The sequence below is a fragment of the Anser anser genome (genome assembly GCF_964211835.1).
Source record: "Anser anser genome assembly, chromosome: 7".
Taxonomy (NCBI): Eukaryota; Metazoa; Chordata; class Aves; order Anseriformes; family Anatidae; genus Anser; species Anser anser.
In genome coordinates this window covers 22,076,754-22,101,031 of record NC_139727.1, presented here as the reverse complement: position 1 = coordinate 22,101,031, position 24,278 = coordinate 22,076,754, and the positions used below count along the sequence as shown (strand labels likewise).

Sequence of the window (24,278 nt, the reverse complement as noted above, 5' to 3'; positions counted from 1 at the left end):
TGATCCTTTAATAGTTTTTCAAGCAGTGTTGCTTATATGCATACACAGAACCTAGCATGAATTCTTTGGTATGCTTCTAAACTATCCTGCAGCTTTATTCCCTTTGTAACTGCTTTCAGCTTCTCATCTAAGTATGTATAGTTTTGATCTATCCAAATTCACTTAAAAAGCAATATGCCTTTCCCTTCTTTTTAAATGTAAGCTGCATGTTCTTACTTTCTATCATCAAAGCTTTCACTTTCAGCTCCTGCCCCACCAGAAGACATCTGTCCTTGTGGTGGGCTAATCCTCGATGGAAGAACAAGGATTTTGCAATGTTCACTGCCGATTCCATCTAAGATACATATACCATACAGACAAATATTTGTACAGAAATCACACAGAGAACTAAAGTTTACATATATTGGAAATAGCAGTTTTAGCTTAACTAAGTTCCAAGTCCACCAAAGAAGGCTGGAAAACATCTGTTAACTTCTGCATTCTTCAGATTAGATCTTAGGGCTTGAATCAAGCAAAGCATTTAAATATGCCCCTGGCTTTAGACGTGTGGGTAATTTCATTGTCTCCAGTGAAGCCACTCCTTGTTCTCAAGCATAGGCTTGGTAAAGGCTTTGCTGGATCAAAACCAGGGTCATATGGTGGGAACATAAACTCACAGTTCTCCTGAATCCTCGTTGCTTTATCAAGTATGATATATCAACTGATATGGGAAGTGTGATTTCTCGACCTATTTACAAAAGTGGGAGGGTAGAAATATTTCACTACTCATGTGAGTTTCTTATTTCCATTTTTTGATAAAGAATGAATGGAACAACCATGGGACTATGATTTGAGCATCTTTTTATTTGTTGATTCTAATATTGACCTGATGCATTACTTCGGGTGGCTCGCTTAAGTGTGTTGGAGGTTACAAGTTTCAGAGCTTACTACCTGACTATAGAGGACTTCAGACCTCGGAGATGGAGCCCGATACTCACCTTCCCCTGCCTCCTCACACACTAGGCAGTCCTGCCCTACTGCAAGGGAATTCCAGGGTAATGGTCATCCTCTAAGACCACGGTTTTATCATTAGAGATTAACTTTTAGGAACAAAAACCACATGGGGTAACTGATGAGCCAGCAAAGTCATGTGTGTCTGAGTCCAGGTTCTTTTAGAGGGCTAGCAGTTCTGCTCTTTTTCCTTCTTTAGGACTTTTAGTTACCTGAAATGAGTTTATCAGCCCTGTTTTGTTTTGGTTTGTTTTGGTCTGGTTTTTGGTTATTGTTTTGTTTTTCCTGCTTGTATGGCAACTTATTTCAGCAAGAAAAATCCATTTAATTTGACTGAGTACCTGGCAGCAAGGACTTTTAGGTAATGGGTAATCACAGTCTGCTAATTTCTGATACGCAGGTTATAATTAATTATTTTAAAGGAAAGGTCAGCTGATTTTGGATTCCCTGAGATGAATTCTCTGATACACAAGTGGTGTGGTCTGTCATGCATTGACCAGCAGAGGAGGAAGTACCCCTGGGGGCTTCAGGCAGGTCCAGTGCATGTGCTTATTTCTAGCTATAGACACTCCTTTCTACACTGTGCACCAGGCACCAAGGCATACTCCAGCCCTGACTTCAGTAGCCAGCCCCAGGTTCTAGTAATTGCAGGGCTTGGACAGCTGCATCTCAATCCATGTCTGTACCAACCTACACAACACAATATATGCAGAAGAATGAGGAGTGGCAGGAAAAATGAAGAACAATGCATGAACTGTGGTGTTGTTTTTTTTTCCTGGCATGATAAAGGAGCTTATCTTTTTATTGTAAATGAACTGTTTCTTTTGTTTGCATCCTGTTCTAAAATTATAAAAAACATATTTACTTTGTGTTAGGAAAGCTGGTTGTGGTATTCTTTTTTTTTTTTTTTTAAATAAAAACACTTTGTAAACATTTGTGAGATTAACCAAATGCTGTGTCTGTTTAAGCTTTTGTTAGCATTTCAAATTTAAGGCAACAGAAAGCAGTACTTCTGCCAAAGGTTTTACCTACAAAAAAAAAAATATCCAGGCTAGCTGTATGGCATATCATTACCCTGGATTCTCAAGAAGAGAGAATTATATTTAAATTGATACCAAATTTCACATCAAGATCCTAAATCTTTGTCTACTGTAAGCTGTAAATTCTTCATGAACAAACACTAATATGAATTTAGTAAATGCTTCATCCAAAGAGTTTAAAAATAAATGAAAGAAAAAAAAATCAGATGATCCTTCTAATAGCCCTGTACCAACTCAGAATATATGGTTTTTTATTTCATAGTCAGCATATGGGGTTTAGAAATTATTCTGTGCTTAAAATAGTTGCTTATGGTCTAGAAGCAAATAAATACAGCATACACAATATCTCCTTAAAGCTGGCCATGTTGCTTTTGGGATATTTTCTGGACAAAGCAATCTATTACTTGCTTTGAGAGTAGTCAGGATCCATTCCAAATGGAAATGTTTGCCCTCGGCTCTGTAGAAGTTGTGCAGAGGCAATAACTGTGGTCATACATACCAAGTGCACACCACTGGCCTTCAAATGATTTTCAAGGTTCCATTATCTTGTCTTTAGCCTTCTGCAGCCATTCTGCAGCTGTGAAAAGTCCTGTGCAGTTCCATGGGCCTGTGGAAATCATTGTGGATGCTATTGAAGATGAGTTGTCAGCTTGTGCAAGAGTGTAAATACTGGATTTTCTCCTTTGCTTTGCAGTAGCTTTTTGTACCGATGCTTGCAGATGTTTCTTTGTGAACATAAAGAACATGCTTTGTGGTTAGGACAACCGACACTTAAACTGGTGGATTAAGGAGTCTTACTGTGCTCTTTGGTCTGGGTACCTCCAAGCATTTCTCATACTTGTCTCACCCTTTTTTCTCCCCAGCCCATGCCTTAGTTTCCAGAGGAAGGAAGCTTAGGGACCTAAGCCAGGAGAAAGTCATCCAGATTGCTACAGCACAGAATACTAATGTGTGCCAGGATGAACCCTCCACTGCTCAGTCTAAGCTCAGCTAATTTCATTATCATATTGAGGAGGCAAACTCCAGACACATATTTACATCTGTGTCTCAAGCTCAGTTGGGAAATCCTCAGAGCCAGCTGTAATTTCATATTCGTGATGCCAAGTCTCTATGTAAGCAAGCTTCTAGATCAGAACAGCGAACTTTCATTGCTATTGCCTCCAGTCCTAAGTGTTGTTTTACCAGAACCAACCAGAAGATTCATGAGCTGGCAGCAGTCTGGGATAGTATATGTTTAGAGACAAGGCTAACAAACAGTTTCTGGATGGTCAGTGACTTTTTCTGCCATGGAGCTTCACTACAGAAAACAGACTGAAATAGGACCGGGAAGAGGTCCGTGAAAGTTTGTTTCCTCTTGCATCATGTCTGCGTAAATATAGCAACCCATTATACTGTGCTAGTTCTTCATCAGAAACTGGAGGGATGTAACTTCTGTCCTGGTGGCCATGCAGGAAAGAGCTTGCCCCACAGCCTGATTCCAGAAGCACTCTGCCCTGCTCTGGAAGGTCCTAGGGAATCTGAACTACACAAATACAGATCTCAATGTCACATAGAAATAGCAAGCTATGCCACAGAGCTCAGGCATGCCTGTAAGCACGGGTATCAGGCAGCTCAGCTCTGTGCAGTCTTACATGGTCTGTTTCTTAGCATGCAGATAAGTCCCTGATGATAAATGTGATTATTGGTACATTTACATTGTATACTTATATGTAAAGTTCTGGGGGGAACAGCAAGTGCTTTTTCGTGTTGTCATCTTCTCTTTAACCTCTACAAGGAATATAGCAAAATTCTTCTCCAAAAGGAATTTTGGGATTGAAATGTTCTTTGGGTGCCTGACAATAATGTTTAGGTTGGACCTTCATGAAGGCAGATTTTTATTGTGCTCTTTGTAGCCCCATCTGCTCAGAGATTGGTGTACATGTCTCAAAGAAACAATTTTCCCTAAGGAACATTTAGGTTCCATGTTGCTGTCTTTCTTTTTTCCTACTGGAACCTAATCCACAAGGTCCTCAGACCTGAAGCTGCCTGGTTGCAAGACCTTGAATTTTTCAGCATCACGACACATAGAGCATATAAACCCCACGTTTTGTAACGCACAAAGTTCTGTGCCAAGCAGACAAACACTTTGCATTAACAACCAAGAACTTGTTGGATTTAATCCCACATTTCAATAAATATGGAAACTAACTAAAGGCTTTGCTGCTTTTTGGAATGCTGCAGAGGAAGGAACTATGGCAAAACACTGAGAGCCTGGAGAATAATTTTAGATTAATCCCATCTGTGTAGCATTTTTACAACCTTGCTCAGGATGTTGTTGTGAAACGATCCTGAACAAACATTTGTCTACTTGTACTTTTTTTGATTTTCTGCTTTATTATGTCTATTAAAATACTTTAAATGCGACTAAGGCTGAAGGTTTGAGCCAGCTTAGCGACGGTATCTTCGTATAGAACCGGCACTGAGGAGGGCGGCGAGTGCCCGGAGGGCTGGTTGTTCCCCTCAGCCACAGCCACACACACACACCCCGAGGCCTGCGGCCTGCCTCTTGCCGCCCGCCCCTCACCCTGCTCCCGCGGCGCCGCCGCGCCCCCTGCCGCCCCGGGCCGGCCTCACGCAGGCCTCGCCCCGCTGGGGCGGAGGCTTCGGGGCGGGCCGTGCCGGGCCGGGCCTCACATGACCGCGCTCAGCTGACTGCGGCGCCCGGGGTGCGGCGCGGCCCGGCCCGTGGTCACGGTGAGCGGCGGGGAGGGCCCCGGCCCCGGCCCCGGCCCCGGCCCCGGCCCCGGCCCCGGCCCCGGCCCCTCGCCCGTCTGCCCCTCGCCTCACGGCCCTTCTCCCCACGGCCCTTCTCCCACAGATGATGAACGGGGCGCGGGACGCGGCGGAGCCGGCGCCGGTGTGGGAGCGGCCCTGGTCGCTGGAGGAGATCCGTAAGGGCAGCCAGAGCTGGTCCTTGGCCTCGGACGCCGGGGTGAGCAGCGGGACCGGGGGACGGGGATGGAGGGGGCCGGGACCAGGCGTGTGCGTGGCGGTGAGGGCGCGATCGCAGCCGGCTGTGGCGCAGGGGGGCAGAAGGAGCTGCCCCCGAGCGCTGCCTTCCCCTGTCCACAACAGCTGCTGCGGTTTCTGCAAGAGTTCTCCCAGCAAACCATTTCCAGGACGCACGAGATCAAGAAGCAAGTGGACGGGCTGATCAGTGAAACAAAAGCCGCGGACTGTCGCCTCCACAATGTCTTCAACGACTTTCTCATGTTGTCCAACACGCAGTTCATAGAGAACGTGAGTATGTTGGTGTGTGGCGTCAAGCTTCTGCTTCAGACCCTGGCGTGTCCACGCGCTGTAACTGGTAAAAATGCTTTCACTTCGTGGCAAGTGTTGGTTTAGAGACGGAGTGGCTTATAAACACTTTATTTTAAAAGGTCTCCCAAATCCTTCGTGAGTGAGGCACAGTCCAAGATGTGCAGATTCCCTTTTGCCTCTTCTGAGTTACTTACCTCCTTGTTTATGTGTGATGTGGCGATCGGGATTTCCTTTCCAGGATTATGAGTGCGTTGGGATCTCTGGGGTGCCTTGGCACATCTTTACAGGTAGCATGAATGTAGCACTTGGTTGTCTAAATATAAAGAATGCTGTACAGTGCTGTAAGCTTGCTCAGTGCTGTTACACAAACTGCTTTTAACGTAAAATTAAAGGTGCTAGTCTGCAGGTGGTTGTCTATTATATTTGGTCAGGAATCGCTGCCTGTTAGTGAATCGTACCATTTTGTGAATGTTGCTGCTTTGGAAAGGTTACAAGAAAGATGTGAAAGCCCCTTATGATACTGTATTGCTAATAACAAGTGTGTAATTAAGTTGTAGAGCTTTAATAGTTTTACAGATTTGTGGGTTTTGCTTTTTCCCTAGCACTGGCCTTTATCAAGTATTTTGTTTTGATCAGCATTCCTTGCAGGCCACATGTATCTCCTCTGAAGCCATGATGCCATTATTGGAAAGATGCTGGCAGAGGACAAGGCAATGAAAATCTCGGTTTCCGTTGTGGGTGTTGCTTTTTTTTTTTTTTTTTCTCCTCAGTACAGCAGTGTCTTTACTGGCCTACCTTTGCTGTTCAGCTTAACGATTTTGCTGAGAACAGTTTGTACCAAATGTCTTAAGTCTTGGGTACTTCGAAACGTTTGTGCCCAAATTTAAGCCCACAGAAACAGGTCCTCACTTCTAGTTCTCAATTTAGCAATAGAAAGAGCCATGTCTCTTCCAAGGGGATAACTTTGATCTGTGCTTGAGAGATTTGGATTCAAGTTTGCAGATTCAAGGAGTGTTCTTTATTTCCCTGTGTCTCCTTGTAGCTGTTCCTACAATAGAATACCAAAAGTACTGGATGGAGGGATCATCAGAACAAACTGAAGTCTGAGGGAGGATGTGACCCTTCTCTGTAAGAACAAGAGAAGGATAGATAGAAAAGAAGGGGAAAAGCTGCTAGATGACAAAACCTGACACATCATAAGTAAATCTATGCTTGATTTTGAAGGCTTCTAGAACAGCTTAATAGAGGGTTAAATAGTGTTGTGTGTATTTTATTTTAAATGTATTTAGGTCAATCTGTGAATGGAATTAAATGGCCAACTTGTCTTCTACTGCAGTGACATTTGCAGTCTTGAATCACCTCAGTTGGCTTGAGAGGCTGCATGATAGGAACTCGATAATGACTGCAATGCATGAAGGAGGCTATGAAGATGCCTGGCATCATCTATGTTTTGTTTCGTGTTTTAGTATTTCATGAATTAATGTATAGTTTAATCATACATTAACAGTGTATTTTTTGTTGTTGTTGGCAGTGCTCATGATTTAGCCCTTGCAGCAGTATGTTGTTCTTACTTCAGTTATTTGTGCTTGAATTTTTAGCGAGTATATGATGAAGAAGTGGAAGAGCCTATTCCCAAAGCTGATGTTGGAGACAAAACAGAGCAGGTAGTTACCTTAAGCTTCCATGAGTACTTACTTCCATGAGCTTACAAATCAAACTGTTTAATTTCTCCTTGAAGTCTTTCTGCTTTATAAGCTTATGTCATTCAAACATAACATTGAAAAGTAGTATTGAAGCTTGTGATAACCCGTTAGAGCCTCCCCAAACTCAATATTGTAATCTAGTAGACAAGACTTGTGTTGATTTTTCAACAGCTATGCATATTTTTTCAGCAAGAGAATTGAGGCCTCAGGCCTTATTGGATTCAGAAGTAGTGAATTAAGGAAGCAGAATCTGACTACAATTCCCAGGGATAAAAACTCAGAGCTTTTTTATATATCTTATGGTTATGGTGTATTATACCACAAAGGTTCCTTTGATGAGCTGGAAGCACAAATAGGATAGTGCTGTGCTGGTAGGGGTGTTTAGAACATCTCTGTTCACCGCATTGATAAAGGTGAATTAAGGAAAAAAAGTTAGATTTTGTCATGCATGTTGCAGTGAGATTGAGTCTTGAATAAAATGCAATGACTGTGTTTTTTTTCTTGTTGAAGGAAAGGACACGGGAACAGAAAGAAGCTGATCTGATCCCCAAAATCCAAGAAGCAGTGAATTATGGGTTGCAAGTACTAGACAGTGCTTTTGAACAGCTAGACATCAAAGCAGGCAACTCTGACTCTGAAGAGGAAGAAAGTAATGAAAGGGTGGAACTGATACTTGAGCCAAAGGTAGAGAGACCTGTTCTTGCTGGGAGCAATGCGTTTGTGTTTGGTTTTGTTGGATTTGCTCTTCAATTCTGCAAGCAGTGTCACTGTGTTGATATAAAATTGATGTTCTTTATCTAAAAAGAGGATTTGGTGACTGTATCTAAAGCAGAAATGCTCCTTGCTGAGCTATTTTGTGTAGCCTGCTTGTCTTGCAGTTGGGCTTATCGTTAAGGAATGGCACCCCTTAAGGGATTAGTTCAGTGGTAGTGAACTTGGAAATGGAAGTCTGAGTTCTGGGTGGAAGGGCACCTTTAAATGTCATGCTTTTTAGGTACAAACAGTATCTTCATAGTCAGTTTTTACTGTACCAGTAATGAAAAACCCTAGATGTAGGAATTGCAAGGATGTTTTTATGTTATTGTGACATCTAGAAAATGTGCTGGGACCACGCAAATAGAAGTAGCCCATGTTCTTTGACAGTGTTGAAAGGCATAAATCTCAGTTGGCCCACCCCACTTGAAGTGTATGTCTGGTGGGATTCACATGAAACTAGTTTGTATCGTCCTTGCCTTAAAATAAGGATTGTAGGGCTCATTAGCAATGTAGAGCTGTTCCTAGATGTCAGAAAGACTTCATGTTGTCTCTTTCTAGGATCTCTATATTGACAGGCCTTTACCTTACTTGATTGGCTCTCAGCAGTTCATGGAACAAGATGATGTTGGCCTTGGAGATCTGACTAGTGAAGGTATGTGCTAGCATGACCTTTTATTTCTATGGGAGTAACTAGCTCCTAATTTGAGACTTTGGTCTTAATTGTAATAGCTTGTGTGATAGTGCGTAGTGGTTTTGCACATTTAGTTGCATACTGCAGTTAGCTGGGGAAACGTGCACTATGCTGTAACAACCAGCTTTCCAAATATGAGTTGTCAGTACCTTGTGCTCTGTGTATTGGAAACACAAAATGCTAGAATTTCAGCAGACTACAAAGCACTTTCAAACCATTCTCTTTTACCTGATATTTAGTTCTCATCACAAAGCCTTTAAAGTTGCAGTAGGTATGTCTGCTGACCAGCAAGCTCTGTGTGCAGATGTCATGTCTGATCTTAACTTTTCTATTTTCATTTAAAATAGAAGGTTCGGTAGATAGTGATCGTGGAAGTGTGATTGACAGCGAAGAAAAGGATGAAGAGGTAAGCAACAGAGTACTAGCTACTTTGCATAAACATTCGTGAGTTCTTGTTTACCTGCGAGGCCGTTACCTACGTTGGTTTTCCATGTGTGGTATCAAGACAGTATTGCAATGTATGCTCCCTGTGTCAGTTGTAAATGTATTTTCCTGTTCTTACACTATAATTTCCTCTGCAGCCTTTCAGAAGAGCAGTAAAGTGGTGTTGGCTCTAACTGCTGTTATAGTAGAATATTTCAGACTGAAATTTTTTATTCCAGTTTAGTCTTCACATTGTGAAGCAAAATCAGCTTGAAGCTTTTGCAATGAACAATTGAATTGATGGAGGGCAAATTTGTTGTAAGTTACAGTGACAAAGAATGGAGTGGAAACTAACAGGAATAAATTTAAACAGGTTTCAGTGATGTACCTCCAGGCTTTGCCTTATGAATCCACTGCATTGGAATAACAATTTCTGATATTTTGTCTGCCTTAGCTGGAATGTCTCTGGTTTATGGCTGTGTTGTAGAAGCACTCCCTTTTTCCTCAGGAATTTGGTTTTGGTATCTTTGTTCAATTAAAGTTTAATCCCTTTTGAGTTACCGAAATGGAGCTTGCTCTCTTTGCTAACTCAGTGATGCTTTACTGAGCTCCTTTCATGAAGATGGTCAATGGTGGGCAAACAATCATGTGTTTGCAGTGAGGAGATGTGAATACCCAAACCTAAGCAAGTCTGGAGTTTGAGCCCTATCCCTTAGCCACTGAGTGAAGCAATGTGTGATGCTTGTCTTTGGTCTCTTATGTTCCAGGAATCAGATGATGAATTTGGAAACCCTAGTGAAGATGACCAAAAGATGGTACGGTTATACACCTTGGTACCACCTGAAAGACTTTCTGCTTGAGACAGAGTGAGAATGTAATAAAGAGGAAGGAGATCAGAGCTCTAGACAGTTAACTATTAAAAGCCTTATTTAAGCCTGGTTTGTATAACTTTGTATGGGTAGGTTGTCCTGACTAGGTGGCACTGTATTGTGCAGTTGAACCTCTACTGGGGTTAAAGACATGCTTGCAAGCCATCATTAGATGAAAAGCGTATGTGCAATAGCATTGCCTGATGTGTGTTTTCCTCAGCAATAACTTCAGAGTCAAGAGAGTTGAAAGAATCAACCCTAGGAGAGCTAGGTTCCTGAGAGATTATTGTGTCTGATCAAAATTCTAAACTTGCAAAGCAGGAAGTAAGGAACAGTGCAGTCTGGGTATGACATGAAATCAAAGATAAGAATAGTATAAAACATTTGGAAAGTGTGACTATTTGGGTAACAATGGAAAGAGAAAAATAAACGTTTAGGTTTAGAAATTCAAGCCTGATTTCAACTGTTGGTGCTAGGGGAAGGAATCTTATCCATGTTAAATGTATCAGTGAAAAAGGGACTTATAGTGGGGACCCTCTGGCTGAGAAGATGAGGGCCAAAAGAACAGTGTTTCAAAAAGCAACCCTTTTTTAAAATTGTTAAAGCAATGTTACAAAAGCACTTAGATGTTAGTTATGTGAAGTTGTATTGGTCTTCATAGGGTAACTTTGTATGCATGATGTATTTTAAGTACTTAGTAACTTTTAGTACTGTATTTAAGATACTGCTATCTACATTTGGAATAGCTCAAAATGGCAAAATTTTGTAGTAGCTAATCTCAGCGTTCCAGAAATAAGGCATAATGACTAGGTCTTTGGTGGAGAGCAGTTAGTAAACTAAGGGAAGGCAGACAAAGCAGTTCAGGCTTGTGTATGGTAGCAGTACACTCCTTGTGAGGACAGCCTTATTGTCCTCAGTTGCCCCTGATCCAGAAATGTTTGGTGATGCACCACAGAGGTGTACTAGAGAATACAGCAAGTTACTTGCAGCTAGAGGCACTCTGTTCGTACCTCTAAAAAGTTGTGCAGTACCTCAAACTGGCTGAATGTTTCCATCCTTTCAGTAAATCTGCTTTGAATATTTTATCTAAGGAGGTGGATTTTTTTCTTTTTTGCATGTCCTTTTGTATGCCAACTTCAGGAGAACACAACAGGGTATTATTTTTTTTCTTAGAGGACAGCACAGATGAGTGATGAAGACGATTATGATGGTGGTGATCTCTTTGACTCTGAAAAAGAGGAAGATGAGGATGGAGACATAGAGGTAAGCACAAGGATTGTAAGTAAATGTTGACACTCTGTGGGGATAGATTTTTGACTTCCCTCATGAAAAATCTGAAAAGTGTGATTATAACAGTAACTCTTGGTTACATGAGATGGGATCCTGTAGAGAGGGCCTGTAAGAATCCTGTATGGTCTTTCAACATGATTGTTCCAGTCTTGCTTCTTTAAACTGGTGGAATCCTGCACCCTAAATTAGCATCAAAGCTGTCTTTAAATGTCATTAAGAAATTGTTGCATTTGTGTGCGGTAAATGCTTCTTGCTGGTCATGTTCCCAAAATGAGGTGATATTAAAAACTGTATTATCATGGAGGACTAAAAACGGCTTTTCCTTGATGCACGCATGATCTCCTAATTGCCGCCTTAATAGAAAGCTGCATTGCCTCTTATGAGTGCTTCAATCAAAGTGTAGATAGGAAACTGTACAAATGAGGCTGTAGAATACAATGCAACTGCATCAAACTGGTAACAGAATTGCGTATAAGGAATATGCTGTTATTTTTCCCTACTCCTCAGAAAAAGAAAAGACCGACATCGTTTGCTGATGAGCTTGCAGCCCGAATCAAAGGAGAAGTACTGGTCAAAGAGGATGAAGACCGTTCGTGTAAGATAACTCTCAAGTTTTTATACATGATTGTGAAACAGTGGGAAACTCCTGAGAGTGTTGGACAGGAAACTTTGTGTAACAGTATCTGAAATTACACAGATCTATTTTTTGAGCACGTATTGGGTGAAAACCTGACAGGAGGAATTAAAGACACTGTTATAATGGTTTTGTGCTCTGAGAAACTTTTTGGTCATTACTTACAGGAATGAACCAAAATCTACTGAGTGTTATAGTGGTAAACTTACTGCTTTTGGGTGAGACAGGTCATTCCCCAGGTGCATATATTATAGTACAGGTTTTCTCTCTAATCTGATTCTCCACTGGTATGCAAAACTGCGTGTTTGACCACATGTGCTTTCCCCCCCCTGCTTAAGATAGGTTTGTGGAAGCTGTGGTCTCAATAGTCATTTGGTCTCTATAGTCTTCCTTAAAGCTCTACAGTGGAAAATCCCTCAAGCAACAGTTTGGTGTTTTCATGGGGTCTGGGTGCTTTTTATCTCCCTGTTTGTGGCTTAAATATGCTGTGTTTTCAGGAGCTTGCCCTTACAGCTGTTTTCAGTGATAGAATAAGTGCTACAGTTACTTCTGCTACAATTTCAAATGGAGAGGTATCTCTCTAGTTATTCTTGCAGCAAAGCGGCAATTGAATATAGCTGAGTGAAACTGAGTTGTAGAGTGCTTGTGAGCCTGGTTTTGGCTTGTAATTTTGAGAGCATAAACAGACAAATACAAAATGTATTTGTTCTTACTTGGTTCAAATGATCTAGCTAGGATTTTGGATGGAGTACTAAAAACTATCAGGTTAACTTCTTATTGAGTTACAGGCAGGTCTTCTGTTCATTGAAATAACCTTGTCGAGGGATGAGAGAGGGGATAAAACTTCTGGATTGGTAACCGAATCAGGGCATAGTGTATGTCTGGAGCCATTTGAGGTGCTCAAAGCTTCTGCACGCCCTGTGTGAGAGCTGTACCATCAGAAATGCTGCATTGCTCTCTGGCATCTCAGGTGACACTAGTCAGTGTGTGGGCAACCACGTTGAACCTATAGTGTCTCCCAGAATGATGCCATTATGATTTCAAATGTATATTTTAGAACCTGTACTTCATAGAATTGCTTCAGTGGGTTGATTTTATATATATGTGAAGACACACAACTCAGCTTGATTATATTACTTTTTTAAGGTTCTTTTTACCATAGGTTGCAAGTAACATTTCATTCATTTGAACTTTTCTTCTTAAAAGCCCTGCCACCAGAGACCAAAACAAGGAAAACCCCAAAAGAGAAGAAGGAAGCTAGAGTTCCATCGGATGGTAGGATTTCCTCTTCTTGTTCTTCAGTCACTGGCTGGATTGTAAGACACTGCTTTAGAAAATGTGGTATCTGCTGTAGAAACTGGGTGGGATATCAGTGAACATCCTTCAGGGTGAGTGTGTACACAAATCTAGGTTGTGCTGTGTGTGCAAAACAGGACCAGAAATAGGCCTAGTGAGAGTTTCTGCTTAAATGGGGCATTGTGGAGGAACCAGATACAACCTGATCCGTCTACAGCAGCTTCTCTGTATGTATCATCTTTATAAGACGGAGGGGCTGGAATTATACCAGTTTTTGTTTTGGCTGTCCCTTTATCCCATTTCCTGAAATTAGGTCACAGCTCTTGGCTCTTGTGCTTTCTAGATGATGATGACGACATCTTCAAGCCTCCTAAGCTGACCGATGAAGACTTCACACCCTTTGGTTCTAGGGGTGGACTCTTCAGTGGTGGGACAGGTCTCTTTGATGATGATGAGGTGAGAATGCAAGAGAGGATAGAGATAGAGATGTGTGTGTGTCTTACAAAAAAACCACAACCCCAGAGCTCCATCTCTGGACAGCAGTGAGAAGAAACAACATTTTGTTGCTTGGTAACATTCAGGCATAATAGGACAGTGTTATCTTTCTAGTGGAGAAAGAAAACCACACAAGTACGATGCTTGTGTTCCCCTTGGCGCAAAGCCCTTTCTTCTGCAGTGGTGCTGATAGAAATTCAAATGTTGTCCTGGCATTATGCTAGAGTGGTTCTGATTCCAGCAGAGTATGCTCAGTACCTCACTTCTGTCTGTGGAAGTAAACCATACACCATACAGTTTGTTCATCTTAAAACAAAAGATTTATATTAAAATTAATAAGGTTTAAGAATCTTACAGTAAAGCTGTGTAAAATAAATTATTGCTTCTGATTCTATCGTGCAGCTGATACTGCTAACACTTCAGCTTTGTCCAAAATGGTAGGTAAATCACTGCATTTGCAGCGTGTTATATTTCTAGTTATAACTAGAGGAACAAAAGTTATGTTTTCCTTGGAGCCAAGGAGGCTATTGGACTGAAATTTGGGAGGAGACCTCATGTACAGCTGACTTCAAGCTTACCATGCTAATCTGCTGGAATATATCCAACAAGCACTGGTCAAGGGTGTTGTGTGAGGGAAAGAGGATAGTTCTGTGCAATGCTTTCCACTCAGATGTGGTCTTTATTTGGAAAACAAAACAACTAGCGGGCTTTCTTTTTAAGTGGCAGCTGACAGCTTTAAAAAAATAGTAATTTAAATCTGGTACTGTTAGCCAGCTTTATGTCAGTGCAAATTCAGATGAAGGTATCGTTAAACTCTATTGCTTACTTATTATCAAGACTGTTTTCTTTATCCTGCTAGATAAAGGACAGCCAAGTAGACTTGTCTGAGTGTTGCCTGCCCACATATACATATTATTTTTCTGTTAGCTGAAAAATGATCATCTAGGAAGGGTAACATATCTTCATTTACCTTATATAATGGAGGAGGCCTCACTGAACCAGAAGGCAGACACAGGTTTCTTCTGGGTTTGGATGTACTAAAAATGGGTTTGTTTCAGTTTAGCTGCTGTTCTGTGTGCTGTAAGAGTTTGCTCCCCTGGGTTGTGAGGAGAGAAGGGGAGTGACCTGTGATGTGTGCTGCTCCTCAAAGACTCTTGTGCTGGGGTCTTGCAATGCTCTTGAGCTATAACGTATATATCTGCACCAAATCAGTGTTTTGGAGACTCATTGGCAACAATATAAATCATTCATCTTATGCACATGAAATTTAGGAGTATTTTTATGTGTGTCCTGACCTGAATTCTTCCTTTAAACCTTACTGTATAAGCCTTTATAGGAAAGCTTGGAGGAGTGTAACCAGGACCTAAACAGCTGTAGTTTAATTAGTGTAAGCCCTTGAAGAGGTGCAAATGAAAGTTCATTCTTTCTCTTCGGTAAACAGATTGATAATCAAAGTGAATTGTAGTGTAAATTAAACTTTAGAAGGCAGAAAGCTACCTTTCTGAATGTCTGTGCTCAGGTTAACTCTTGAGTAGCTAGGTTTAAGTCTGTATGTGCAGACATACCTTTGGGAAGGGAGTGGTGGTTACCGCTGTCTTGGCTCAGAAGTGGATATTCTGCGTGGAAAAGTTGACGTCTGTCTTCTACAACAGACAAATTCACCACTCGTTTTTGTCTATTACTAGAGTGATCTTTTTGCTGAGGTACCACAAGGAGAAGAATCAAAACAGCAAGAGGAGCAAGTCCTGATAAATGAAGGTAAGAACCAACTCTGTAGTCCTGTCTATGCTGGGATTTATCACAGCTAGCGGGTAGTGTTTTGTTCTTTCTGAATTGGAAAGTCTGAAGTAGCAATTGTTGGCAGCTCTCTTGCCCAATCTTAATAGAGAACAGCTATATTTTCTTTGAATTTTACACATTTGTTCACTGTGATCGTTTGCACACTCCTGTTCTCCTGGAGCTAAAAATGAGGTCTTTGCTGGTGTTGGCAGAACTCACTGCATACAACGGGTTCTTGTTGCTGAAGAGTACTTTGCAGTGTCCAGTGGTGGGTTTGAGTGGGGTCAGGATTGATCCTCATAGACGGATGAACACTTAAGTTTCACATTAGCTATATAGCCAGACTCTTCAGGAATCTGATGAGCATGCATTCTGTACTAGAGTAGGTTTTGTTGAAGCATTGTATTTGTTGAATTTTCATACATGGCTTTGGAGACTAAGCCATTTTGGTTTAGGCACTTTGTGTTGAAGTGGTTTCAAATGTGTGAATGTCAACCCTTGTAAATAATTCTGCGTGTAGCTGTATGCCATATTTGTAAGCTTCAGTTTCATAGGCAAGTTTCAATGGACCACAGAAAGCTAGACTGTTCTTATACATATCTGCAAAAAGAAAGAGGTTCAAGGAGAAATGTCTAAAGACTTCTGGGCCGTTGAGGAAAAACTGGAGCTCAGACGACTTCTCAGATTCCTATTTCTATGGTAGAGTTCTAAAAGCTTTGACAGTGTAAAGCAAGTGCATCCATTTGTATTGTACTTCCTATGATTTCAGCATCCTCTACAAAGTCCTTAAAGAAAGTTCCTGCAGGTGCAGTGTCTCTGTTCCCAGGTATGACCCATTCAATAGCAAATTGCTTCATGCACAAAATGCTCTTTTCTTTAAACCATACTAGGGAGCTTTTAAAGAAGAAAGCTATGAAAATACAGCAACACTGCACTGCTTGATCATGTGCTTAATGACAAATACAGGCGCTTCTACCATGCTAAGCCTAACTTGCAGCATGCTTTGTTTAATCCATATTCTGTAGGAGCTCTGAAGGTAGGTGTCAGTGATGGGAGATAACTCTGGAAGCTGACAGCTGCTGCTATGCTAGCTTACTCTTAAGGATGTGTGTTACTTTAACTAGTAATATGCTGTTTAAATCTGCAGTACACAGTTACACCTTCCCTCTATACTCTGTGAAGGAAAAGCATTTTGATTTTTCAGGCTTGTTCATATTCCCTGAGATTAGCAGAAGGACAGTTTAAATACAGTATTCAAGTTCCTCTTTTTGTGACACAAGTAAAAAAAAACATTCATTTTTCTTCAGTTTTGATTGTGAGGATCTGCATACATGGAGAAGGAGCAGATCTGTAGCTCAGAGCTTTCCAAAACCAATCAAACAAAAAAAACCCAGAAAAACAACAACAACAAAAGGCTAAGATGCATGTTGCATATACAACTTCAGTCTGAGCCATGAAAAGAAACATGTCCTCAGTCTTTCTGAATCAACTGAGTTACAGTAATTTCTGTCTCTGCGCAGGGTCTTTGCCTGAGTTACCTCAGCTTTAAGTTTTGCACGTTACTAAGAAAGGCCTGGTTTAATATAACAACTTCAGCTAACTGAGCCCTCAGCACACTTTAGAGTAGGAAATATACAAATACAGCCTTTTTACTCCAAGATCAAATGTACATTTCAGCAGTGGTCATTCTACATAATTGTAAGACTTGATAGCCAAGCTCAAAACAGCAAATAGCAATTTTCTTTATCCTTTGTTCTTTCTTGGAGGTACTATTGTATAAGCAGTGAATTTGCCATCATTCTAATCGTGTTCTGTTCATTAAGTGGTATGCAGCATTTATTCAAAGTGTTCTGTTGCATCTTTTCAGTACCTTGTAGACAGGCTAAAGTCACCAGCTCATTTGCTCTTCAAAATCACTTCATGAACACACTCCCAGTGAACAGCCCATTTAGGAATGGGAGAATGAATAATAACTACCTAAACAAGTTCTCTGACTGTATTCCTGTAAATCCCGTGGCACTTTCTAATTGTGATTTATTTATTTCTTAAATGATGAACTGCTGCTGTGATTCTAAATTCATGCAATCAGCAGAGTTTTAACCAGATAGCAGTTCTACTCTTTTTACCAGGCTTTCAGTTAGTCTCTTTTCTTCACTGTTTCCAAATATCTGTATTTAAGTAGCAAAAAGATGGCTTAGAACCAGACTGCTTATTTTACCAGAAAGGCTTAAAGTGTTCGCAGACAGTTTTTCTAAAGTATTCGGAGATCTTGGGACCAAACTCATCCTCATAGTGCAGTGGTATTAATGATTTTTGCATGACAAGATCTGCTCCTTAGGAGAGCTCAGTCATCTGCCCTTCCCTCTCCCCAGGTACCTTATCACTTCTATTTGTCCACTGTTTTGTAGCTTACTGGTTTGTAAAGTAGGATTCTGGTTTGGGAAGTCCATGCAGACAACAGAGTGGGACTGATGGGTTTGCTACCTTTAACATAGGAGCTGACTGCTGTTTTAGGGGAGATGAGCAGGTGTTAGGAAGAAGTGCTTGCAGTGTGAGTGAGAGGCCATCAGTCTGCAACTTGATTTTACCATGAAATTTCTAGTTAATGCTTTTTGATGAGACACTGTTGCAGGAATGCATCAAAAGTTGCTGTGATGGAAACTATCAGCCTGGCTTCACTTAGGAAGGAGTAGCTTTTCAGTAACTCTGGTAATAATTGTGTGTGTTTTTTCTCCCATCTGACCTGCAGGAGGGAGTGATGTCTTTAATTCCCCTGTAATTGTAGAAAAAAACAAGAAACCTGCAGCACGGAGCACAGAGAAATCTCCTAAACAGCCTGGGAAAGTTGTTCTGTTTGATGATGATGACGATGACTTCTTTGGGGGAGCAAGTAAAAAGCCTCCAGATCCAGGTATCTCTGTATGTGTGCAGTGGCAGGTTAAACATTAAGGGTCATCAAAATTCAAACTGATAGGAACCCAGTGAGTTCAGTGCTCAGCTCCTGTGCTCACCACTACCTGTTAGCAGACTCTGTGCCTTTAGAGGTGCCAAGCTAATGCCAAACACTGCATTCAGGAATTTAGAAGTGTCTGCTGACTCCAGCTCAATGCATGTTGACTGCATTGTCTGTTACTAGTGCTCTCAGGTAAATGATGTTTCATTTTGAGAGCATGCCTAGTTTTTTCTCAAGATCTCTGGTGTTGGTCAGCTTTAAAAAGGGAGCATGGTATATTTTATGACTGCTGTCTCCTCTTGTTCAATAGTGGTTGTTCTGTTCTATTCATTCCCTTTTTGTTTTGTCTCTTAATGCAGTCAAGTCTACAGCTGACCTATTTGATGATGATGATGAAGGTGACTTGTTCAAAGAAAAACCTGCCATTCCTCCTGTGGCTGCCAGCACAACTAAAGAAACAGAAAGTCACAGGGAGACAGTCACAGCAAAAAAGGTAATGGAATATAAATGGATCATATCCTCAAGGTTTGAGGAAAAAGTTATTACTGCAGCTGAAGTCATCTTTCCATGTAAAATGATATGGAAATGCCATGTCTGTGAGGCAGAACCGCATTCATAGTCTTCTGTGACCGAACTGCTTCAGGTGTCCGTAAACGTATTTTGCTTCTCAAACTTGGGGTTTATTTAGGTTGTTTGCGCGGGGGACAATGATTAGAAGAATATTGTTAAAGCAGGACTGAAGTGAGAGCAAAATGAGAAGCCTCAGTTTAAGGACAAAACAATGACTAAAACAGTTTATGAAGTTCATGGCTGGAAGGAAGCCAGCTTGACTTAAGAACCTTTGGTGTCGTGGTTCTGTGTAGAGACTGTGCTTGCGCTTATACAGACCACAGATAGGAACTTTACTGGTAACCTGTTGCTTGTATATATTTTAGGATGGGAGTGTGGGTGTCACAGTTTTACCGAAGCATATACAAAACTTTGAGTGTTCAAAAAGCTGCTTTTCAGCTGAAAACTGTAAGTTGTAGAAAGCTTTAAATGCTGTCCTGAGGACACGTGTATGGAATTTTTGAGACCCTCCTAATGCACGCTCCACTTTCCTTTTCAGAGCAGTGTCTTGAGAAAAGCAGTAATGCTCTTTGTTTCCGTAACAAACTGTATGTGTTCACTGAATACATACTGACTGTCTAAGCAGTATACAAACATAATGAGCTACAGTGACTCTTCTCCCCTCCGCACTGAGAAGCATACGGAGCTAGGCGTGTGTGATGCAAATTGCTGTAGGACTCTCTCCATACAGCCTTATAAAAAGCACTTGAGCACAAGGCCCAAGGCCAGCTTCTGTTTCTGGTGCACTGCAACAGTATCCGTGGTCAGTGGAGCAGCAGTGATGATGGGAGGTCATCCATAGCCATTGCTCAGATCTGGTAGCACTTAGCTTTCCTGGAGGGAGAGCATGACAGCTGATTCAGCAGCAGTGTCAGGAAGTGAAGTCTATTTTATCTTCCAGGCTTGCTGACAGTAGTGATTAGGTCTGGAATCATTGTAACTTTAATGGCAATATAGCTGGTAGCAGGCTTGGGCTGCACACTGCTAATACAGGAAATGATGATTGGCAGAAACTGCCATCTTTCTTTGCTAAATATGGCTTTAAAAAATAATTTTCCCTTTAACTCACAGTGGGGCCTGATATGAGTTGCTGCACACATTCTCTGCTGAGAAGTAAGGTGGTGGGAGAGGAGGCCTATGCCAAGATCTGCTTGTCACCTTTGCATAGTTCTGGCTGAGGAAGAGCTGCTCACACAGCACGTGGGACTTGAGCTCGTGGATGGCAAGCTTGTGTCCCTTTGACTGCTGGGATGCTGTCCTGTAGAAAGGGACATATAGGGTGTCTGTCCTTACTGACCTTAAATGGGTGCAGATGAAGCGTGTTTTTCTTTTTGTCTTAAAGAGTCAGCCGTCATCAGGTGATGACTTCAAGCCTTTATCTGAAGCACCTCAAAGGAAACAGAGGGGCCTCTTCTCTGATGAGGAGGATTCTGAAGTGAGTATCTCTTAAATCACTACAGAAATCTTTGGGATCTGGGTCACACTAACTTCAGTTCACTGGTATCTGGGGGACACCTTGTTTACCCATAAGGTTGAGGACATCCATGCATCTGTTCCTGTTCTTTTTGAAAGTTCGTTCTTGCTCCAAGAGTGAAATCTGTCAGAATTTCTTCCCCAACACTAGAAACCTGAACTTGTGTGGTACAAATAGGCATAAATTAAAAGTCTGATGGGGGACGAGGGGAGCAGCAAGTCAAAAGCAAGAATCACGAAAGACTGCATGTGTTTAACCTTGTGTCCTGGACTTGCAGCTAGCAATTAATCTGCAAGGCTGAAGGAAATCCCTGTGGAGTTTCAGGTTGTTGGCACACCTGAAAAAGTCTTTCCTGACTTCACAGACATACTAAATTTTTTTTAAAGGAAGAGCATAAATGTCATTTTTAGAATTCTTAAATCCTTAGCATTGCTTTGCAAAGTGATGTTTCTTTGTTTTTGTGCAGGACTTGTTTTCATCAAGTAAAACTGTGAAGTCGAAAGCTCCGTCTCTCCCCACCAGCAAGTCCATGACAAAAACTCCACTCTCTTTGTTTGATGATGATGAAGAGGTAAGTGCCACTTCCTGATATCGCCTATGTGTGGGAATCCTCCTGCCCAGCCTTGCAAATGCAGCAGAAAATACTCAGGTGTTCAAAAATGCTAAATTTGGAGCACAAAATTGGTGGTCTTACATTGTGTAACAGTTCTGTGCATGTGGACAGCATCAGGGAGGAGAATTGAGCAGATACTCTTGTGGGTTCTTAGTATTTTAGTCACTGCATATCGTTTCTGGACCTAAACACTAAGGATACTGGCATGCTCATGTGGCTAAGGAGCACTGAGATACAGAACTGTTAAGAGCTTAGAGAAGCTGCTTTATCCTGGCCTGTGGTAGCCAGCCACATGGGGACTTCTTGCTTCCTGTGTGTCACGGCTGGTGATTTTATTTTTTTTTTCTTTTCAGTATGTAAAAATTATGGTTGCTAGTGCAGAGATTGAGATGAGAGCACAGTTTCTGCAAGAAGTTTTTCAGATCTGGATTAGTGTGTGCTTTCCTTACCTTTTGTACCCTCTTCTCCCTCGCAAACGCTCTCCAGAGAGATTTCAACTCTGGGCCTGCAGCCTTCATGGTGACTTTAAGGTTATTGTATAGTTTTAACATGAGGCTAACAGGAGACCTGTTCAGAGCCATAAGACCAGGAATGTCTGCAAACTTGAGGTAACAGTCTCCTATTCAGGAAGGGGCTGCTTGCAGCTCACCTCCTCTTTGACTAGGGGTTGTTCACAGAAGTAACTGGCAGGGTAATGAAACGTTTTCTAATGCACTGGAGTCTGAGGTGTCTGTCAGGAAGGTTGCATTATGGAACTGATGTTCAAGTTGAGTGGGGCAAAGCATAACTAAGTGTTACGTAATGTAGTCAACGTCTGTTTTTGTATGTTCTGATATCTTTATAAAAATCAGCATGCTTATCTTCAGGTGAAAGTTGTGGTTCTTGCTCAGAGGTAGTGGTTCAGCTTACCTATTGCCCATCCTTGTAGAATGGGATTCATTCTCTATATCACTGAATAGATGTAGAAACTGTGCCCCATTTTTTTTTTGCTGTTGTGCAGCAGTATTGCTGTGTGGTGGTTTTTGGGGAACCTGTGGGCCAAAATCAGGCTGTGCATTTGCTAGTTTCTGGCCTATCAAATGCTGTGTGCATGGAATTCCCTTAACTACAATGCTGTGACATGCTTGAGAAAGCCTGCAGAAAAGGTTCATGGAAAAGATGTTTCTTTCATCTGAGGAGTAGGTGGCAACAGTGTCTTGCATGCTTACGACTTCTCAGTGAGCTTTCCATCATGGCTTTGTTTTTTTAATTTTTTTTTAAGGATCTCTTTGGTGTGGTACCTGCCAAGAAGCAACAGGAAAAGCTTCTGGAAGAGAAAGCAAAACAGTCAGAGCCACTCAAGAAAGCTTCCAGCTTACTGTTCAGCAGTGATGAAGAGGTAGTGAAGAGTGAGATTTGGATGAAAGGGCTTACAAGGTTTTATTAATGGACAAAGCATAAAACTGTTAAGATAGGAACCACAGCCAGACTCTGCTTCTGTCCATGTGCCATGGCTACCTCATTCCTCTGACTTGTTTGCAGCCAAGGAAGCTGATTCTTGGCTCAAATTAACTCAGGATCTGGGTAACAGAAGTTATGTGGAAGAGATAATCGGTATTTTCAATGTAATTTATAGTAAGGTCAATAATAAATGGAGGAGGCTGCTGCCTGACTTAAAAATACTGAAAGAGGAAAAAGTGGGTTTGCTTTCACTTACTGACTTAATTTCTGTGAGGAAAGTTTAACAGTTCTAGATAGATAGGGTGGGTTTTTTTGTTTGTTTTGAAATGTGGGGATGGGAAAAATGAAACAAATGACCAGCACTCTATTAGGGATAGATTAAGTGTAGTCCTAAAACTTAATTGAAAATCAGAGGCACTAAGTAACTAAAAAATTGTCTGGAAAGCCTCTGAATTTACTCACATGAATAGTATAACTGCAGTTTGCACCGATCTCACTTCTTGAGAGCAACTATAACAGTAAAGTGTGTACACTGTTGTGCTGGCAAATACCGTATGCCGAAAGGTGGCCGGGCCCTCTGCAAAGCCTGAACAACGTCAGTGGCTAACACAAAGGCACAAAAAGAAACTGGTAAAGAGATACAAGGAGACTGCCAAGATGCTGAACTGTTTCTGTTTGTAGAGAAGATGTGAAAGTGGCTTTGACCAAGACAAAAGAAACTTAAAGGTTCCTTATTTTTCAGGAACACTGGAATGTCTCCAAGCCACCTAAACTTCCTTCAGAAGATAACCGAAAAGAGGGACCTACAAAATCAGCTAGCACCATCAGTCAAGCTAAAGCTGTGAAGAAGACGAGCCTCTTTGAGGAAGAGGATGAGGAGGATTTATTTGCAATCACTAAAGAGAGGTGAAAATCCTCTGGGGGGAAATGGGAATGCTTTTTCAGAACAATTCAGCACTGTCCTCAAAACCTGACAGAGTCAGGCATATTGAGTGTTGTCTCCTGTTAGTGTTGTTGAGGAGGAAGTAGAGTTGCTTGAGTGGGCTGGGCTGGGCTCTTTCACCTCATTTATGTCTATGATGGATTGTTTTCCTCCCTAGCACTAAACTGGGCACCCCATTTCCCTGCCTTTGATACCTTTCTGACCTCTCTTGTCTTCACTCCTGCAGAAAGCTGTGCAGATGAGAGGGGTGGTGGTAGAATTGTTGACGTGGTGAGGAAACATAGTCCTAGATCTGGGACAAGACCCTGCAAATGAAGTCATACTTAAACAGATGCAGTACGTGGGCCCTGAAACTTTTGCATTGATCTTCAACTTTTCTCTTCCTCACCTGCAGCCAAAGAAAGCCACAGAAAGTATCGCTGCTATTTGAAGATGATGTTGTTAATGGAGAATCACTCTTCAGTTCCCAATCAACACTACTTCCTTCAGCTGCAAAGGCCACAGCGGTACCTTCTCTTTCTTTTAAAAATAACACAGAACACTTGCACAGTGTTTTCATAGGATATCTTCCTTGATAGGTAATGTAAACCCAAAATGTTCTAGACAACAGTAGTTCTAGCAAACTTGGAAGGGGATCAGGGCAGACTGAATTCACACATGTAAAATTTCTAACATCAGCCTAAAAGAGATTTCAAAATTGTCTTGATCGTCAACCCTACGCTTGTTTAATTTATGTTAAATGTGTGCATGTGTAAAGAGCTTTCAGCTGAAAGGTACCACTAACAGGAACAGATGGCTTACTGCTGACTGCGAAGCTGGGATTTCATCCTTTGTGCCACCTCGGCCCAAGCTGACTGACCCTCTGTGGAGAGCACTTATGCTGTCCTTTGTCTTGTGAGCTTAACCCGTAGTGTGCTGTCTGGTTGTGCTTTGGAATTGTAAGTAGGAATTGCAGAAGTTGAATTCAGCTGTATCTGTAG

General features: G+C 41.6%; 1 protein-coding gene across 4 annotated transcripts in view; it reads left to right on the top strand.

Moving 5' to 3' along the window:
* The first annotated feature begins 4,631 nt into the window (after nucleotides 1–4,631).
* LOC310902291 (WASH complex subunit 2-like) overlaps nucleotides 4,632–24,278 on the top strand; it is a 34,518-nt gene continuing 14,871 nt past the window's right edge. Inside the window, exons 1-21 of one of the 4 annotated variants that reach the window (XM_083843602.1) lie at nucleotides 4,632–4,763; nucleotides 4,888–5,001; nucleotides 5,145–5,309; nucleotides 6,929–6,994; nucleotides 7,544–7,717; nucleotides 8,348–8,441; nucleotides 8,828–8,886; nucleotides 9,671–9,718; nucleotides 10,946–11,035; nucleotides 11,570–11,657; nucleotides 12,903–12,971; nucleotides 13,336–13,448; nucleotides 15,173–15,245; nucleotides 16,036–16,092; nucleotides 18,016–18,177; nucleotides 18,579–18,712; nucleotides 20,171–20,263; nucleotides 20,769–20,873; nucleotides 22,177–22,293; nucleotides 23,098–23,261; nucleotides 23,693–23,804. In XM_083843602.1, coding sequence (XP_083699728.1) covers nucleotides 4,888–5,001; nucleotides 5,145–5,309; nucleotides 6,929–6,994; nucleotides 7,544–7,717; nucleotides 8,348–8,441; nucleotides 8,828–8,886; nucleotides 9,671–9,718; nucleotides 10,946–11,035; nucleotides 11,570–11,657; nucleotides 12,903–12,971; nucleotides 13,336–13,448; nucleotides 15,173–15,245; nucleotides 16,036–16,092; nucleotides 18,016–18,177; nucleotides 18,579–18,712; nucleotides 20,171–20,263; nucleotides 20,769–20,873; nucleotides 22,177–22,293; nucleotides 23,098–23,261; nucleotides 23,693–23,804 — 2,097 coding nt within the window. In that variant the 5' untranslated portion in view covers nucleotides 4,632–4,763. Of the gene's footprint in view, nucleotides 4,764–4,846; nucleotides 5,002–5,144; nucleotides 5,310–6,928; nucleotides 6,995–7,543; nucleotides 7,718–8,347; nucleotides 8,442–8,827; nucleotides 8,887–9,670; nucleotides 9,719–10,945; nucleotides 11,036–11,569; nucleotides 11,658–12,902; nucleotides 12,972–13,335; nucleotides 13,449–15,172; nucleotides 15,246–16,035; nucleotides 16,093–18,015; nucleotides 18,178–18,578; nucleotides 18,713–20,170; nucleotides 20,264–20,768; nucleotides 20,874–22,176; nucleotides 22,294–23,097; nucleotides 23,262–23,692; nucleotides 23,805–24,278 lie in introns of those variants that run through there. The other 3 variants (XM_083843605.1, XM_083843604.1, XM_083843603.1) reach the window with 3 other exon arrangements.